Source organism: Camelina sativa, chromosome 9 (genome assembly GCF_030686135.1).
Source record: "Camelina sativa cultivar CO46 ecotype springtype chromosome 9, ASM3068613v1".
In the NCBI taxonomy this organism is placed as follows: Eukaryota; Viridiplantae; Streptophyta; class Magnoliopsida; order Brassicales; family Brassicaceae; genus Camelina; species Camelina sativa.
In genome coordinates, this window is record NC_141888.1 from 43,636,716 (window position 1) to 43,655,188 (window position 18,473).

At 37.3% G+C, this 18,473-nt stretch overlaps 2 protein-coding genes and 1 pseudogene across 55 annotated transcripts; 1 reads left to right on the forward strand and 2 right to left on the reverse strand.

Moving 5' to 3' along the window:
- Window positions 1-249: 249 nt before the first annotated feature.
- Window positions 250-7,385, reverse strand: LOC147939477 (calcium-transporting ATPase 8, plasma membrane-type-like). Of its 50 annotated transcripts, XM_087464704.1 has the most exons (34): window positions 7,296-7,385; window positions 7,135-7,210; window positions 6,992-7,030; window positions 6,827-6,906; window positions 6,512-6,591; window positions 6,125-6,174; window positions 5,944-6,027; window positions 5,818-5,857; window positions 5,688-5,720; window positions 5,482-5,565; window positions 5,288-5,377; window positions 5,128-5,203; window positions 4,986-5,024; window positions 4,826-4,900; window positions 4,709-4,757; window positions 4,501-4,581; window positions 4,307-4,412; window positions 4,066-4,110; window positions 3,875-3,947; window positions 3,742-3,795; window positions 3,540-3,644; window positions 3,239-3,328; window positions 3,011-3,076; window positions 2,800-2,876; window positions 2,610-2,694; window positions 2,463-2,522; window positions 2,254-2,339; window positions 2,071-2,149; window positions 1,908-1,978; window positions 1,743-1,815; window positions 1,395-1,489; window positions 1,037-1,139; window positions 605-652; window positions 250-471 (listed from the first exon to the last, which is right to left on the reverse strand). In XM_087464704.1, the coding sequence occupies exons 29-34, from the start codon at window positions 1,950-1,952 to the stop codon at window positions 467-469; spliced, it is 369 nt and encodes a 122-aa protein (XP_087320830.1). In that variant the 5' UTR covers window positions 1,953-1,978; window positions 2,071-2,149; window positions 2,254-2,339; window positions 2,463-2,522; window positions 2,610-2,694; window positions 2,800-2,876; window positions 3,011-3,076; window positions 3,239-3,328; window positions 3,540-3,644; window positions 3,742-3,795; window positions 3,875-3,947; window positions 4,066-4,110; window positions 4,307-4,412; window positions 4,501-4,581; window positions 4,709-4,757; window positions 4,826-4,900; window positions 4,986-5,024; window positions 5,128-5,203; window positions 5,288-5,377; window positions 5,482-5,565; window positions 5,688-5,720; window positions 5,818-5,857; window positions 5,944-6,027; window positions 6,125-6,174; window positions 6,512-6,591; window positions 6,827-6,906; window positions 6,992-7,030; window positions 7,135-7,210; window positions 7,296-7,385; the 3' UTR covers window positions 250-466. The 50 variants fall into 50 exon arrangements, 47 of the variants coding, with proteins under 47 accessions (XP_087320830.1, XP_087320833.1, XP_087320823.1 ...); XR_015565971.1 differs by lacking the exon at window positions 7,296-7,385 and having other exon boundaries at window positions 605-942; window positions 2,453-2,522; window positions 5,657-5,720; window positions 7,135-7,212; XM_087464707.1 differs by having other exon boundaries at window positions 4,055-4,110; window positions 4,709-4,900; window positions 6,827-6,899.
- On the reverse strand, window positions 7,296-9,378 carry LOC147939478 (uncharacterized). 5 transcript variants are annotated; one of them, XM_087464730.1, is made up of 10 exons: window positions 9,276-9,378; window positions 9,003-9,093; window positions 8,812-8,881; window positions 8,399-8,518; window positions 8,120-8,157; window positions 7,964-7,996; window positions 7,807-7,838; window positions 7,679-7,711; window positions 7,482-7,556; window positions 7,296-7,385 (listed from the first exon to the last, which is right to left on the reverse strand). In XM_087464730.1, the coding sequence occupies exons 4-10, from the start codon at window positions 8,463-8,465 to the stop codon at window positions 7,307-7,309; spliced, it is 357 nt and encodes a 118-aa protein (XP_087320856.1). In that variant the 5' UTR covers window positions 8,466-8,518; window positions 8,812-8,881; window positions 9,003-9,093; window positions 9,276-9,378; the 3' UTR covers window positions 7,296-7,306. The 5 variants fall into 5 exon arrangements, 4 of the variants coding, with proteins under 4 accessions (XP_087320856.1, XP_087320860.1, XP_087320857.1 ...); XM_087464734.1 differs by having other exon boundaries at window positions 7,807-7,869; window positions 9,208-9,342; XM_087464731.1 differs by having other exon boundaries at window positions 9,181-9,306.
- A 1,207-nt stretch (window positions 9,379-10,585) lies between these two features.
- LOC147939479 (jacalin-related lectin 14 pseudogene) lies at window positions 10,586-11,192 on the forward strand (annotated as a pseudogene).
- Window positions 11,193-18,473: the final 7,281 nt, after the last annotated feature.

Here is an 18,473-nt window from a genome sequence, read left to right on the forward strand (position 1 = left end):
TCTTGTTTGGATTTCAGTGCTGTAGAAATCTGAAATCGAAAATATCTAAAACATAACTAAAAACGAGAGTTTGCATCTGATTCATTTTTTTTGTTTTTTTCTAAATTGTAAACCAACATTGTTTAACGGAACATCTGAGTAACGAAACAGCTTAAAAGACTCACAACATATATAACTCAATGTAGATTTTAGTCACAATTTTGTTGTTCGTGTATGACCCCAATCAACTAGCATAGGTTTAATTTGCAATTTTGCAGAAATGATCCCTCATGCTTCCATAATTTACGTCTGATTAAGCATGGTTTAATATTTCGGGTATGTATTGTAATTTGTTACGATCAATAGTTCAATTCCTGGGGGCTGGTTCTAAGAGTTCTAAGGGTATATCTGAAACATGAATTTGCATATACTCCATTCCAACGTACAGAGTTGGCAACTGACACCTGGAACAAGATAATATCAAGATTCAACCTGCAAAAACACATTTTGTCAACTTTATCAGATGACTTCTACAATGTTTTAGGGCTAAGAATGTATCATTTAGGACACAAGGTTACAGATTTACAGTCACTAGTTTTAAAGAAAACAAGAGTAACATGATTACCCCGCAGCGTCACCCTCTCCTCTTGGGCGGCAAAATAATTACCAAAACCTATCCAAAATAATTACACACATGGAAGTCATTTGAGAAATAGAACAAAGGTAAATATGATTGACACCACTGTCATATTTGCTTTAGCAGAGAAAGGCTGCAAAAACTAAAAATGTCTTATCTGGGGATACAAAACCAAATGTCTTATCAAGTTTGAATTCGAGAAACTAAAAGCTGCAAAAACAGTACTTTCTGCCAACCAGAGGCTTACTCATCAGGTGATCAGTGGGTGGTTCAGTGGCAAAAACCAATGCTCCAAAAATGTTCATTATCAGATTAACCCAAAGAAGCTTTAAATAAAAGAAAACCCCAAATGTATGAATAAAACTAGATATATAGAGAACGAGAGAGTAAAATAGAGTTACATGCAACAGAAATTCAAACCTGCACAGCTGTAAGTGGAACCACTTGAAATAGCATTGACTGTGAACTGAAATTGGATGAATTTCAGATTGTTGGCATAGACTAAGCGTCCCCAGCGAACAATCTACATATAAAAATCCACCCAAATTTAATTGCAAGAAACATTTTCTGTATTTATGCCCAATATCTACATGGAACCAGTAATTTTGGTAATGAAGTAGATTATGTGATTCTGTCTTATGTGATTATGTGATTCTGTATTTATGTGATTATGTTTATTCTGTAGATTAATTAATTTTAGTAATACATTCTGTATTATGTGATTTATGTGAGACAAGGAAGGAAACTATAATGAGGAAAAAGGTGAATTTGAGCAAACCTTGAAAACTGAAGCAAAGTTTTCATCCAAGATGATGATGTCCGAACTCTCCTTAGCCACTTCTGTTCCTGCTATTCCCATAGCTAGACCAATCCCTGCATGCAAATCCACTCAAAAAGTTTTACACCAATGAGAAAAGGATCGGCTGTCTGATGAAATACTTGGGAAAGAGATACTTTTCGATTCCAACATAAACAGTTAATTCAATAAAAATTTCCCACATTTTGAGTATTTCTATACCTCGTGTGATGCATCATTTGTCCCATCTCCGGTGACAACAAGTCACAACAACAGAATAACACTAAAGAGTCATTACCAAAACATATCTCATATTAAGTGCAAAAATACCTGTGACAACTCTGTTTGTTTTGATCCCAAGTGCTACTGCAGCAACCATCAAAGTGAGATCATGGCAAGCAACCTTGATGAAAAACAAAGAAAAACGAACACACCATATGAGAAAGTGAGCAGGGAAAACCTAAGCAACACTGAACAAATAACAAATCTTCATACCAGAAACCAAAAAGGTCTTGCGCTATAGCAAGTCATCATCATCATCTCCACTGATGCCTTTCCTAGTATTCCTGAGAAAATATGAAAATCCTTGAGGCTGATGCAACAACAAAAAATTATGTAAACCAAAAATCAATCGAATAGTAAGTTCAGGCAAACTTACCCCTCCATCTTGCAGCAGGGAACCCATTGTTGGGACATTATGACAAGCTAGTCTAGAGCGTATTTGAAAATCCTTGAGGCTGATGCAACAAATAATCATGCATACCAAAGTTAACTAGAGACAAGAGATCAAGAAATAAGTAGACATATATAACAAGAACGTCTCATATAACTGCAAACTTACCCCTCCATATTTCTCCATATTGCTGCAGGGAACAATGGTTGTGATCCATTCACATCATGACAAGCTGTTGGTTTTTGCACCACCTCCTGAGAGAAAAACAAAGAAGACCAAAAACAAAAATTCGTGTTAGTAAATAAGAAGACGGGGAAAAAGGACAAAAATCAAACAGAGATAACGAGAGTGACAAGGATGAATCAACCATCACCGACATATATTAGAAGCATCCTCCTCAATCACCAATCAATCATCATAGCATTATCCTCCACAATCTGAAACAATAAAAGAAGGAGAAGTGAATAACATGGAGAATAAAATTGAAAAATTCAGAAGCGAATACTAAGTTCAGGCAAACTTACCCCTCCATATTGCTGCAGGGAGCCATTGTTGTGAGTTGTGACATTATGACAAGCTAGTCTAGAGCGTATTTGACAATCCTTGAGGCTGGTGCAACAAGAAAACAAGCATACCAAAGTTAACTAGAGACAAGAGATAACGAAATAAGCATACATATATAATAAACCCGCCTCGTATAACTGCAAAACTTACCCACTCCATATTGCTGCTGAGAACAATTGTTGTGATCCATTCACATTATGACAAGCTGTTGGTTTTTGCACCACCTCCTGAGAGAAAAGCAAAGAAGACCAAAAATAAAAATTTGTGTTAGTAAATAAGAAGTGGGGGAAAATTACCAATAAACTAGAGACAAGTGATAGAAATAACCAGAGATAAGCATGTCACATGAGTGCAAACTTACCCCATCCATATTGCTGCTTGTTGAGATCCTTTGAGAAGCTGTTGAGGAGTAATTCCAAAAGAAGACCTGCATCAAAGAGAGAGAGAGAGAGAGGATATCACTGATTGGGAAGACCAATAAATTTTAAAAATCCAACAGAGGAAACGAGTGAAAAGGATGAATCAAACCACTAGAAGGTTACAGATTTACAGTCGCTCGTTTTAAAGAAAACAAGAGTAACATGATTACCCTGGCAATAGCCTAGCAGAAACGAGACAGGCAGCCATGGCTTGGTTACCCTCCTCTTGGGCGGAAAAATAATTGTCCAAGCAAGAGAATCTGGAAACACATAATAAAACACATCAAGAGAATCTGAAAAACACAATAAGACAGAGAACATAGGTAATTGTGGTTGTAACATGGAAGTCATTTGAAAAATAGAACAGAGGTAAAGAAGGGAGCACTTCACAGAAGAAAAAAAACCACCATCACAAGCCTGATGTAACATGAGAAACCAACAGAGATATAGGGCAAGAGACCAGATAGTTACCTTACACTTCTCTCTTTTAGAACCTCGACTAAAAGAAACAACAAGATATTAGGCTTGAAACGTAGATGCTAGCTCACTAGGAAGATCAGGGACATTACTGTTAACCTGCAAAATTCCAAAAACATGGCAAAAATGCACCATCACTAGCATGATGTAACATGAGAAACCAACAGAGATATAGGGCAAGAGACCAGTTAGTAACCTGATGTTTCTCATTTCGAACCCTCCCACACATTAATCCCAGTGCCTGGACGGTCTGCATCAAAGAGACAGAGGTATTTAATTTCACTTATATAGAAAGAAAGAAATAAATCGGTTAAGAGGAAGAACACTACCTAAATATAGCGCAGAGAAGAAGACAACGATCCATCAGAACCATCACTGACCGAGCAAAGCATCCTCCACAATCTAATATAACAGATCCAAGAGGTAAAAATCAAATGAACATAAGAATATGATCAAACACTAGAAATAGGTGCAGCATGATAGATACATAGGAAAAAGGGGAAAGAGACCAATTAGTAACCTGTTTCCAAGATGATTTTGTCACCTTCTGCTTGCGCATCTTTTCCTACAAGGTGCATACAAAACTCAATGTGCAGGTCAAACAAATTCCTTTAAGAAAGAAATATGTGCTAAGACTGATTATCTTCTATAACTCAAGACAAGTTTAGATGCCAAGACTATTGTTCAAAACCTGTATATAGCTGAGACAAGAGGTCATTAGTCACGACATTGATACCAATACAAGGATAAGTGACACGTACCTGGCCAATTTCATTAAGATCGTCTTCCCTCTGCAACACCTCTCTGGCCTTTTTTCCTGATGTTGATGATATCTGGACCTAACTTCTCATAGAAAGATCCCAATGCCTGAAGAAGAAAAAAAAGCAACTTCTTATATACAAGAATTGGAGATAGTAAACCAAGACAGGTTTAAACTGAGAATATGTAAGCATACCGTTGAATACTTTTTAGTAGGAAATCAACCAATTCACAGAGGGAAAATGTTTTCTCGCTTTTTGTCCAAAACCCAGAAGACCTGCAGAAGAAAAAGAAAACATAAACGGTGCTAAAATAGGAGTCTGCGACAGTTCTAAAACCACACGCAATCAATCGAGTACATGTACAATGGAAGATAGGGAAGCAGCCAAGAACGACATAATTACCTGCAAAATAATAAGGGTGCAGAAGTAACAGGATCTGAAAAGTCTCCTCCTGCAGGTGAACGTCAACAACTGTAACACTTCCATTACGTTCTGGTCCACCAAGACATTTTACTTTACCAGCATCAACAGTTGTAATGATTTAATGTACTCTCCCCCATAACCACGTCGGTCCATAAGCAAGCAAGCTGCAAACTGAAATCATCATCAAAAAACTTAAAAACATTACTCAGAAGACCTTAGCATAAAGTTTATATCAAAGATCTGAAGTATGATGCACCTTTAACAAATAATTGGTTTCCAAAATCAGACTTGAGACCTGCAAAGACAAAACAAAGCAGAGTTATGTTACAAACAAATTAAACAATCGAAAGTAAGTAAAATTGAATCGATGATAAGACATAAGATGAGTTGTGGCATACACATCGGGAAGACTGTTGTCGATAAGAAGCTTGTGGAGGTTAAGAGAAATCTTTATAGCCTCTTATGATTTAGGATCTGAATAAAAAATGATCAAAATCTTTGTAACCAATGTGAGAATCATTCAAGTACAAAGGTTGTGGGTGTCAAAATTGAACAAACCTTAGTAACAGTTAGCATTCTGCAAACTTGGAACCGAGAGAGAACATAGTAGTAGTGATCTCCGGCCTCGTCTCCAAGCCATATTTTAACCTGAAAGTGGAAATTCAAAAGTGAACATGTAAGTTTGTCTTCTAGAGTTGTATAAAGAATACTACCCTAGAGTACATGTCGAATGAAGTATTCACGAGACATACCTTAAGATAAAGTTTCAAATCAAAGATCTGAAGTATGCTCTGCACCTTAAAACAAATAATTTGGTTCCAAAATGAGATGGAGACCTGCAAAGACAAAATAAAGCAGAGTTATGTTACAAACAAAAATACCGAAAGTAAGTAAATTCCTTCGAAGATAAGAGAGAAGACATTATACTTTGTCATCATGTTGTAATGATCAAATGTACCTTTCTCCAGAAGCACGTCGCTCCATAAGCAAGCTGCAAATGAAATCATCATCAGAATACTTGAAAACATTATTCACAAGACATATCTTAAGATAAAGTTTCAATCAAAGATCTGAAGTATGCTCTGCACCTTAAAACAAATAATTGGTTTCCAAAATCAGACTGAGACCCTGCAAATACAAAACAGCAGAGTTATGTTACAAACAAACATATTCATTCAAGTACAAAAGGTTTTGGGTGTCAAAATTGAACAAACCTTAGTAACAGTTAGCATTCTTAAAACTAGGATCCGAGAAACAGATAAAAGAGATGCTGCGTTGTCTCCAAGCCATATTTTAACCTGAAATATATCAACATGCAATCAGAAGAAAAAAAAACCACATAACCAAAGTGAAAATTCAGAAACAGATAAAAGAGATGTGTTAAGAGAAAGGAACCCATGAGAACGCCTGAGGAGTGAGGATGATATAAAAGCATCGTCCAAAAGCTGAAATAAAAAAAGGACAAGTAAATATCAACATGTAAATTAGAAGAAGGAAAAAACCACAGAACCAAAAGTGAAAATTAGGAAGTGAACATGCAACACTGTTCTAACAATTTCACAAACTAATGAAACCTTCTAGAGTCGTATAAAGAATACACACACACAAACAGAAGATATAAACCCTAAAAACCATCAATTCAAAGCTTGAAAACGATCAATCAAAGCAAATCAGAGATCAATCATAGCATATAGTCCACAAATTTAAATCAACAAAACAAACACGACAATTAAATAAATGACACGTAATTCAATTATAGAAACCCAAAGTGATAAATCAAACCGTAGGACTTAGGAGTGAAAATTCAGAAGCGTGGGCGAGCGATAATGATTGGAATCATAAATTTGCTACCAAAAACACACCTGCAAGACGAAGAAGAAACTTAGGGAACCAAAGCAAAAAATAAAAAACAAACAGAGCGAAGAGTAAAAGTTTCACATCATTAATTATCAAACCCTAGAAGGAGAATTCCACAAGTAGGAGGCATGAATTGAGAGAGGGAGAGAATCAAAGATAAAACAAAGATAAAGTGGAACACAATCATGTATCAAAGATAAAAACAATCACGTTCTGGTCCACCACGACATTTTACTTTACCAGCATCATTTGCATCAACAGTTGTAATGATTTAATGTACTCTTCCACATAACCACGTCGGTCCATAAGCAAGCTGCAAACTGAAATCATCATCAGAAGACTTAAAAACATTATTCGGAAGACCTTAGGGTAAAGTTTATATCAATGATCTGAAGTATGATGCACCTTTAACAAATAATTGGTTTCCAAAATCAGACTTGAGACCTGCAAAGACAAAACAAAGCAGAGTTATGTTACAAACAAATTAAACATATCGAGAGTAAGTAAAATTGAATCGATGATAAGACATAAGATGAGTTGTGGCATACACATCGGGAAGACTGTTGTCGATAAGAAGCTTGTGGAGGTTAAGAGAAATCTTTATAGCCTCTTATGATTTAGGATCTGAATAAAAAATGATCAAAATCTTTGTAACCAATGTGAGAATCATTCAAGTACAAAATGTTGTGGGTGTCAAAATTGAACAAACCTTAGTAACAGTTAGCATTCGGCAAACTTGGAACCGAGAGAGAACATAGTAGTAGCGATCTCCTGCCTCGTCTCCAAGCCATATTTTAACCTGAAAGTGGAATCTCAGAAGTGAACATGTAAGTTTGTTTCCAACAATTTCACAGCTAAATAAACCTTCTAGAGTTGTATAAAGAATACTACATACCTTAAGAAAAAGTTTGAAATCAAAGATCTGTTGTATGCTCGGCACCTTAATTGGTTTCCAATATGAGATGGAGACCTGCAAAGACAAAACAAAGCAGGGTTATGTTACAAACAAAAATACCGAAAGTAAGTAAATTCCTTCGAAGATAAGAGAGAAGAAACTATACTTTGTCATCATGTTGTAATGATCAAATGTACCTTTCCCCAGAACCACGTCGCTCCATAAGCAAGCTGCAAATTGAAATCATCAGAATACTTTAAAACATTATTCACAAGACATATCTTAAGATAAAGTTTCAACCAAAGATCTGAAGTATGCTCTGCACCTTAAAACAAATCGTTCGTTTCCAAAATCAGACTGAGACATGCAAAGACAAATCAAAGCAGAGCTATGTTACAAACAAAAATATCGTAAGTAAGTAGAATTGTTCGAAGATAAGAGAGAAGACATTACTTTGTCATCATGTTAATGATCAAATGTACCTTTCTCCAGAACCACGTCGCTCCATAAGCAAGCTGCAAATGAAATCATCATCAGAATACACGTAATTAGAAGAAGAAAAAAAAACACATAACCAAATTGAAAATTCAGAAACAAATAAAAGAGATGTGTTAAGAGAAAAGAACCCATGAGAACACCTGAGGAGTGAGGATGATATAAAAGCATCGTCCAAAACCTGAAAATAAGAAAAAGGACAAGTAAATATCAACATGTAATTAGAAGAAGCAAAAAAACCACGGAACCAAAAGTGAAAATTAGCAAGTAAACATGTAAAACTATCCCAACAAATTCAGAAACTAATGGAACCTTCTAGAGTCGTATAAAGAATACTATACTACACAGTACATGTAGAATGAAGTATTATACTACATTGTAATATAGTTTTTCTTTTTTTAATTTATAAATAAAAGACTTACATGAATCTCTCTCTCTCTCTCTATCGGTCCTCTGCTGCATCTTTATCAAATTATATGACGTTACCATAATAGACAATATAATTCCATCTTTAGCAACAAGAGACAATGATCCAATTCCACCTGAAAACACACACACACACACACAGAGAAGATATAAACCATCAATTCAAAACTTGAAAACGATAGCACCATCCACCACATAGCTACTAACAACAGACAGAAGAGACAGGATTTTTAAAAAAAGAAGATTGAGAAATCAAAGCGTAGGACTTGGGAGTGAAAAATCACAAGCGTGGGGCGAACAATAAAAATAAACAGAGCGAAGAGTAAAAGTTTCACTTATCAAACCCTAGAAGGAGAATTCCACAAGTAGGAGGCATGAATTGAGAGAGAGAGAGAGGGAGAGAACAAACCCTAGAAGAAGAAGGAGAGAATTCCACAAGTAGGGAGGAATGCAGATTATAAACTCGCTTCTATTACAACCTGCAAGACGAATAAACAAAAATCAGCGAAAGCGTTAAGAAGAAGAATAACAGAGCCAAGAGAATAAAACCCTAAAAGCGAATAACGATGCAATTGAATAGAGAGAGAGAGAGAGATATACCAAACCCTAAAAGCTTCGATGCAATTGGATCGAGCGAGAGAGATACCGGGGGGAGCGATGATCAGATTATAAACTTGCTTTCAAAACAAACCTGCAAGAGACGAAGAAACAAATAAATCAGATCAGAGACGCGTTAGTTAACAAAGCGAAGAGATTAGAAAAAAAGAAACCTACAGACCAAACCCTAGAACACTAAATTACAAACCGCGTAGGAACGAAACCCTAGATAATCATCGCAAATTCAGAGAGAGAGAGAGAGAGAGCGAGACTCGCCGAAGAAACAGATACGAAGAAAGAGTGGAGAGTCCAAGTAAGAAAGAAACAGTAGAGGCATTTATTTATAGATCCCTAAATGTTTTATTATGTCGGTTACGATCTCACAAATAGGTTTCCTTTTTCCTTTTCTAACTTACTTTATTTATTTTTCCTTTTCTGGGCTGAGTTTTAATGGACAAATCCCGCATTATATGGGCTACTGGGCTTCATATTCCATTATTTTTGATAATTTATTTAATTTTTAAGAAAACGCCACCGTTTTTTCTTTTCCATCTTCCTTCGTCTCCAAAATTCCAGTTTCGTTCTAGAAACATCTTCACAAAGCCCAATCCAGCCCATAATATGTATAAGGCAACTACGTCGTTTTTAATGACACAGACGAAAGCACTGCTTGTTTTCCTTTATTGGACTCGCGACGTTCCCGATGCAGATCCTTTCTTCGTCGACACACACAACAGTGAGACCTTAGGGTTTTCTTCGATCGATCTTGGGATCAACAACAAACATCTTGAATCTCAACGAGGTTGATGATCACGTCACGATGATGCTGCATATATCCGGTTTCATGGAGTCAAGCAGAGGGGATAGTGGTCTGCAAGTGAAAACTTCTTAATTTTATCATATCCCATCAGGTCGAAATTCTTGATGTTAGTTTTGAATTGAATTCCTTGAAGGACACCAGATAGAAAGGTAGTAATCAAATGGAGCAAAGGTTCTGCTCTAGTTGGCTACTTGGCTTCCGTATGGATGGAAGAAATAGTAAGAGATTTTTTTCGTTAATTTCTAATTACAAATATGATTTGAGTCTCTCTCTCTCTCTCTCTCTCTCTCTCTCCCTTGGTCTTCTTCATTCGCTTTGTCAACGGCTCTCTCTTCTTGGCCGGCACTCTTCTAAATGATTTCTTTATTTTCACCATTTTCATATTATAAGAAAGATTCTATGTAGAAGAAGACATACATAATACATGTATATAAAATTTGTTAAGACAAGACCATGTCTCGTTTATGGGTGATAAGTCCTCCGCTCGCTCATCACAAGTCTTCTTCTCTCCTCAGCCACCAGAGGTCATCTCTCTCTTTCTCTCTCCCCTCCCAATGCATACTTGATTTATTGATATACTTATAAAATCTTAACTAGTTCTGTGATATGTAAATGTAATTAATGATCATACACTTTAATACTAGCTTGTGTAACAAAAACTCCCAAGTATTACTGAAGTAACCACCTTTTGTTCACCTCTGTCTGCAAAAATTTATTTAAGAGGTAGTTGATTTTCCTTCAACTCTAACGTATTGGAAATGCCGAAATGATGGAAGCGATAGGCAGACCCGGAGGCAATAAGTGGGATGATGGATCGGACCATGATGGTGTTTCCAAGATATATGTACGAGTTGGTTCAGAGGGCATTCAGACCATCCATTTGGAATATGTGAAGAGTGGACAACTGAAAAGGGGAAAACTCTTTGGTGTTTGGGATAGAGGTTTCACACATACGGTATGTCTTACAATATATTAATGGTGACGGTTTAACAATGCATATTTGGAATTGGAATGTTTGGTTTTTAGGTTTCCTCCGATCCGCTTTTATACAGCCTAATCATTTTATGTGAACAATAATAATTGACTAACTTTAAGTAATATTTGTTTCTAATTTCATTTGAATGCAGATCGAGATTGACAGTCTTAACAATGAATATCTTGAATCTGTTGAGGGTTACTACGACGACAAATCTAATGTCATTCAAGCACTTCAATTTAAAACTAACACAAAAACTTCTGAGCTGCTAGGCTATAATAATAAGGGTAAGAAGTTTTCACTCTTGCAAACAAGGGAAAGAAAATCATTGGGTTTCATGGACATGTTGAGAAGAACCTCATTTCTCTTGAGCATATTTCGCCGTTGTTTCTGTTAGTAAATCAGTCTTGCACGGTGGTATTGGTGGCCGTTACTGGGATGATGGTGTCCTTTACCGATACTGCAAGATTGAATGGCAAAGCGGGTGCTTCTTCATACTCTGCTGCGTCTAAGTCCTGAAGATGAGCACTTTTGAAGAATCTTGGGAGGATATATTGCCTTACGGGTATTATAAACATGATCATTAGAGGGAACATAACTCCAGCTATTGGATCCACGTGAGACCAAAGCAGGTTAAAAGATAAGTTGTTTGGAAAATAGTGAACATTGCAATCGTTTTGAATGGAACAGTTTCCACAAATGTTGCGTTGTTATCTTCAAGAACCCTGCAATTTTGGTAAATAGTTCAGTAAACCATTCTTGAAAAGTAAAAGGCGATAAAAAAAAAAGATTGAGATTTTTACTTGAATCTACGGCTTGGGGCTGTGAAGAGAAGCAAGATTCTTTCCCAGAACTGGTTTCCGGTAGGTTTTCAATTGCCATGAAGGCGAAGTATCCCCAAAGGACTGATGTAGGGATCATTTTAAGGAGAGCCATAGCTGCAACACATCCTCCAACCATTATTGCTTGAAGCAAGTTGCTCACTCTCTGTTCTTTGACTTTAATTGGCAATTAAATCATCGATCTCTTTCTCAATATCAAACAGAGTTTCATCAACTGGAGCATCGAGATTTCCTGTGAATGTCGTTGCTTGGATTGTTGATTCTCTCAGCTCTTTCAAACCCTGCGGAAGAGATAGTTTACCTCCAATGAGCCTCTAACAATACTATTCCACTGAAAATTGAAAAGTTACACAGAAGATTCTTACTTGATGATAAACTTAATCTAGAAGGGGAGAGACGGTTGAGGTCGCAATTCAGAGAACAGCGGAATGGAGGATAGCGAGGGGTTAGACTTTCAGGGAAACAAAAAATGAGCCTTTAAAAGATTAGGCCCAAAAATAGAAGAAAAATTAACTTGGATGACTTTTGAAATTAGGCCTCTTAAACAGAAAGATATGCTGAGGTACAACAATCGCAAATAATATTTTAAAGATAACAGAATATTGTAGGTGGTGGTTTTTCTCTTTAGTTAGACCAGACCAGTTCAGATCTGTAAGAAATGTACAGATAGTTAGTACAAAATTTGAAGTCGAAGCTATGGTTTTATCAGAGCATGAAGTGTTACTCGAAGATTGAAGCTTAGTGCTAAGATAAGATATCATCTGTTGGAGTTGTTCATTAGACATGTCCTCATTGAAGTTCTCCTTAGGTGTTATCCTTAATATCTTCAACATGACTGGTGTGCTAGCAAAGTTAGTACTTCCAACATAGTTATTCTTCTTTGCCCTTGGATGTCGTGGAGGATAGATCCATGTAGTTTGTAGCATTTATCCGCAATATGTCCAACAAGCGAGCAGTGAGAACACTTAGGCTTTTGAAAGTTTCCTTGTGCCATCAAGACAGAATTCTGACATGTGAAATCACAACATTTAAAATCCACGATTTCACCATGCTGTTGCATCTACTCCAGATAGATCTCCTTGGACTCACAACATTTAAAACCCACGATTTCACCATGCTGTTGCATCTACTCCAGATCTTGACAAAGCAAGACAAAACAAGACTTCAATATTTTGATTATTTTTTTCCGCTAGCTGTCATAAGTTGTCCTTTGGTTTGTCTACATTGAAAGATCACTAAGCTTGGCATTCAGCCCAATGATGATCCACAGATTATATTTATGACAAAACAAAAATTGAACCTTAAATTGAACCTATTACAAAACAAAATTAAAAAGAAATTCCGAAAATGACTTATGAAGACTTTTGGAGGCAAAAAATGGAGAGAGCAAATGTTTTACATCGTGTTCAGAATACAAGCACAATCATTGGAAAACTAAAAAAAGGAAGAAAATAACCCACAAAAGAAAAAAAAAACAATCATTGGAAAACTAAAAAAAGGAAGAAAATAACCCACAAAAGAAAAAAAAAACTTATAGAACCCAAAATTTGACCCAAAAACCATGTTTTCCTTTGGATATCTTCTCCTTGGAAATATCTTCTGCAACTTCTCTTCTCTCTCTCTCTTTTCGTTCATCATCTTCCCAAAAAACCTAAAAAAATTGAGTCTTGAAGAAGAAGAAGAAGGTTGCGCTTCCAAGTACAGATCGAACGATTCGCAGAATCTTCCAATTTTTTGAATCTGAATCGATGGTTGGAGCTCTCGGTAACCCTTTCAAAAATTTTCTCTCTTTCTTTTATCCGTTGTAACACACAAGAATCCATATCGTCAGTATTTTTAGTGTTCAACCGGATCACCGTCAACCACCACTGCCGGCCATCACCTTAACCCCTACCCTTAAACCAAAAAACCCAAAATAGTAATTTACCCTACCCTTGATCCTACTTTTCTAATTTTTTTGAATAAATGGTTATATTATTCTATAGTTTTGTTTTTTTGGCTACTCAGCTAATTCACCCTTATTAAAAACAACATAAACAAAGAAAAGAAAGTGAGTACCAGATACAGACGAAAATTTAAAATACCAAAAAATTGTTAAAAAACACAAACCATAATCTAACTACAAGAGAAAAAAAATTAGACTAAATTAGCTGAAAAAACATAGTCGAAAAAATAAACGAACAAAAGAGCAAAATAAATTAACAAAAGAGGAAAGAAAACATACTAACAACGTAACCTGACGAAAAGAAGAAAATACATAACAAAAAAAACAAATTAACAAAACAACCGAAAAAGTTTAGGGGTTAGGATTTAGGGTTTTTAAAATTAAAAGGTTTCCAACCATTTAAAAACCTTGTAAACTTTTTAAATAAAATGTTTTTTATAAGGTAGAAATTTAAAAAAATTTGGTAGGAAAATCCAATTTCGTAATTTTGGCAGGAAATTTATTTGATTTTGGCGGGAAATTTTTTTGATATTGGCGGGAAATTTTTTTGATATTGGCGGGAAATTTTTTTGGCGGAATTTTTTTTTTTGGCGGGAATTTTTTTGATTTTGGCGGGAAAATTTTTCATTTTTTGGCGGGAAATGTTTTTCGATTTTGATGACTGTACATTCTTGCCATCATTCAAAGAAAGGGTAATATGGTCATTTTGTACGTAAAAGTTTTAAAAAGAGGTATGGATGGACATTTTTGAAAATGCCCCTTTTGAAAATGCAGAATAGTCTCCAAAGATAAAGTGCGGTTTCTACCATTTTTGCCCTCCCAAGCGCTACATTTTTTGCCTCCAAGAGTCTACATTTTTTGCCTCCAAGAGTCTCCATTTTTGGCCTCCAAGAATCTTCATTTTTGGCTTCCAAAAGTCATCATATTTGGCCTCCAAAATTCATCATTTTTTGCCTCCAAAGCGTCTCCATTTTTAGCCTCCAAGAGTCTCCATTTTTGGCCTCCAAAAGTCTTATTTTTTGCCTCCAAAAGTCATCATATTTGTGGCCTCCAAAAAGTGTGGAGGCCAAAAATGGAGAGCTTTGGAGGCCAAAAATGATGACGTTTTGGAAGCCAAATATGATGACTTTTGGAGGCCAAATATGATGACTTTTGGAGGCCAAAAATGGAGACGCTTTGGAGTCCAAAAGTGGAGACGCTTTGGAGTCCAAAAGTGGAGACGCTTTGGAGGCCAAAAGTAGAGATGCTTTGGAGGCTAAATAATGGAGACTCTTGGAGACCAAAAATGGAGACGCTTTGGAGGCCAAATATGATGACTTTTGGAGGAAAAAAATGAAGACTTTTGGAGGCAAAAAATGGAGACTCTTGGAGGCCAAAAATGAAGACTCTTGGAGACCAAAAATAGAGACGCTTTGAAGGTAAAAAACTCATGACTTTTGGAGGCCAAATATGAAAACTTTTGGAGGCCAAAAATGAAGACTTTTGTCCGTCAAAAATGGAGACTCTTGGAGGCCAAAAATGGAAACGCTTTGGAGGCAAAAAATGGAGACTCTTGGAGGCAAAAAATGGAGACTCTTGGAGGCCAAAAATGGAGAATATTTGGAGGCAAAAAAGGATGAATTTTGGAGGCTAAAAAGGATGAGTTTTGGAGGCCAAAAATAATGACTTTTTGAGGCCAAAAATGAAAATTTTTGGAGGCAAAAAATGGAAACGCTTTGGAGGCCAAAAATGGAGACGCTTTTGGAGGCCAAAAGTGGAGACGCTTTGGAGGCCAAATATGATGACTTTTGGAGGCCAAATATGATGACTTTTGGAGGCCAAAAATGGAGACCTTTGAAGGCCAAAAATGGAGACGCATTTTAGAGGCCAAAAGTGAAGAATTTTGGAGGCCAAAAATGAAGAATTTTGGAGGCCAAAAATAGAGACTCTTGGAGGCCAAAAATGGAGACTCTTGGAGGCCAAAAATGAAGATTTTTGGAGGCCAACTATGATGAATTTTGGAGGAAAAAAATGAAGAATTTTGGAAGCTAAAAATGGAGACTCTTGGAGGCCAAAAATAGAGACGCTTTGGAGGCCAAAAGTGGAGACGCTTTGGAGGCCAAATATAATGACTTTTGGAGGCCAAATATGATGACTTTTGGAGGCCAAAAATGGAGACTCTTGGAGGCCAAAAGTGGAGACGCTTTGGAGGCCAAATATGATGACTTTTGGAGGCCAAAAATGAGACTCTTGGAGGCCGAAAATGAAGACTTTTGGAGGCCAAAAATGAAGACTTTTGGAGGCCAAAAATGGAGACTCTTGGAGGCCAAAAATGAAGATTCTTGGAGGCCAAAACGGATGACTTTTGGAGGCCAAAAATAAAGATTCTTTGAGGCCAAAAATGGAGACTCTTGGAGGCAAAAAATGGACGCTTTGGAGGCCAAAAGTGAAGACGCTTTGGAGGCCAAATATGATGACTTTTGGAGGCTAAAAATGAAGACTTTCGAAGGCCAAAAATGGAGAATCTTGGAGGCCAAAAATGGAGACGCTTTGGAGGCCAAAAGTGGAGACGCTTTGGAGGCCAAAAGTGGAGACGCTTTGGAGGCCAAAAGTGGAGACGCTGTGGAGGTCAAATATGATGACTTTTGGAGGCCAAAAATGGAGACTCTTGGAGGCCAAAAATGAAGACGCTTTGGAGACCAAAAATAAAGACTTTTGGAGGCTAAAAATGGAGACTCTTGGAGGCAAATAATGGAGACGCTTTGGAGGCCAAAAGTGGAGATCCTTTGGAGGCCAAATATGATGACTTTTGGAGGCCAAAAATGGAGACGCTTTGGAGTCCAAAAGTGGAGACGCTTTGGAGGCCAAAAGTAGAGATGCTTTGGAGGCTAAATAATGGAGACTCTTGGAGACCAAAAATGGAGACGCTTTGGAGGCCAAATATGATGACTTTTGGAGGAAAAAAATGAAGACTTTTGGAGGCAAAAAATGGAGACTCTTGGAGGCCAAAAATGAAGACTCTTGGAGACCAAAAATAGAGACGCTTTGGAGGTAAAAAACTCATGACTTTTGGAGGCCAAATATGAAAACTTTTGGAGGCCAAAAATGAAGACTTTTGTCCGTCAAAAATGGAGACTCTTGGAGGCCAAAAATGGAAACGCTTTGGAGGCAAAAAATGGAGACTCTTGGAGGCAAAAAATGGAGACTCTTGGAGGCCAAAAATGGAGAATATTTGGAGGCAAAAAAGGATGAATTTTGGAGGCTAAAAAGGCTGAGTTTTGGAGGCCAAAAATAATGACTTTTTGAGGCCAAAAATGAAAATTTTTGGAGGCAAAAAATGGAAACGCTTTGGAGACCAAAAATGGAGACGCTTTTGGAGGCCAAAAGTGGAGACGCTTTTGGAGGCCAAATATGATGACTTTTGGAGGCCAAATATGATGACTTTTGGAGGCCAAAAATGGAGACCTTTGAAGGCAAAAAATGGAGACGCTTTAGAGGCCAAAAGTGAAGAATTTTGGAGGCCAAAAAATGAAGACTTTTGGAGGCCAAAAATGAAGAATTTTGGAGGCCAAAAATAGAGACTCTTGGAGGCCAAAAATGGAGACTCTTGGAGGCCAAAAATGAAGATTTTTGGAGGCCAACTATGATGAATTTTGGAGGAAAAAAATGAAGAATTTTGGAAGCTAAAAATGGAGACTCTTGGAGGCCAAAAATAGAGACGCTTTGGAGGCCAAAAGTGGAGACGCTTTGGAGGCCAAATATAATGACTTTTGGAGGCCAAATATGATGACTTTTGGAGGCCAAAAATGGAGACTCTTGGAGGCCAAAAGTGGAGACGCTTTGGAGGCCAAATATGATGACTTTTGGAGGCCAAAAATGAGACTCTTGGAGGCCGAAAATGAAGACTTTTGGAGGCCAAAAATGAAGACTTTTGGAGGCCAATAATGGAGACTCTTGGAGGCCAAAAATGAAGATTCTTGGAGGCCAAAACGGATGACTTTTGGAGGCCAAAAATAAAGATTCTTTGAGGCCAAAAATGGAGACTCTTGGAGGCAAAAAATGGACGCTTTGGAGGGCCAAAAGTGAAGACGCTTTGGAGGCCAAATATGATGACTTTTGGAGGCTAAAAATGAAGACTTTCGAAAGCCAAAAATGGAGACTCTTGGAGGCGAAAAATGGAGACGCTTTGGAGGCCAAAAGTGGAGACGCTTTGGAGGCCAAAAGTGGAGACGCTGTGGAGGTCAAATATGATGACTTTTGGAGGCCAAAAATGGAGACTCTTGGAGGCCAAAAATGAAGACGCTTTGGAGACCAAAAATAAAGACTTTTTGAGGCTAAAAATGGAGACTCTTGGAGGCAAATAATGGAGACGCTTTGGAGGCCAAAAGTGGAGATCCTTTGGAGGCCAAATATGATGACTTTTGGAGGCCAAAAATGAAAACTTTTGGAGGCCAAAAATGAAGACTTTTGGACGCCAATAATAAAGACTTTTGGAGGCCAAAAATGGAGACCCTTGGAGGCCAAAAATGGAGACGCTTTGGAGGCCAAAAGTGGAGTCGCTTTGGAGGCCAAATATGATGACTTTTGGAGGCCAAAAATGAAGACTTTTGGAGGCCAAAAATGGAGACCCTTGGAGGCCAAAAATGGAGACGCTTTGGAGGTCAAAAGTAAAGTCGCTTTGGAGGCCAAATATGATGACTTTTGGAGGCAAAATGGAGACGCTTTGGAGGCCAAATATGAAGACTTTTGGAGGGCAAAAATGGAGACTCTCGGAGGCCAAAAATAGAGACGATTTCGAGGCCAACTATGATAAATTTTGGAGGCAAAAAATGAAGACTTGTTGAGGTTAAAAATGGTGATGCTTTGGAGGCTAAAAATGTAGACGCTTTGGAGGCAAAAAATGGAGACGATT

Bases quoted from the DNA above. Each gene is read 5' to 3' on its own strand.
- LOC147939478 (XM_087464730.1), bottom strand. From the start codon at position 8,465: ATGGTAACGTCATATAATTTGATAAAGATGCAGCAGAGGACCGATAGA. The intron at 8,158-8,398 runs GTAAGTCTTTTA...TCTTATTTTCAG, and splicing joins AGAGAGAGAGAGAGATTCAT to GTTTTGGACGATGCTTTTAT. The intron at 7,712-7,806 runs GTGCAGAGCATA...TTCAATTTGCAG, and splicing joins AACGAACGATTTGTTTTAAG to CTTGCTTATGGAGCGACGTG.
- LOC147939477 (XM_087464682.1), bottom strand. From the start codon at position 1,952: ATGATGATGATGACTTGCTATAGCGCAAGACCTTTTTGGTTTCTG. The intron at 1,140-1,394 runs GTTTGCTCAAAT...TTTTATATGTAG, and splicing joins ACTTTGCTTCAGTTTTCAAG to ATTGTTCGCTGGGGACGCTT. The intron at 653-1,036 runs GTTTGAATTTCT...TATTTTGGATAG, and splicing joins TTCCACTTACAGCTGTGCAG to GTTTTGGTAATTATTTTGCC.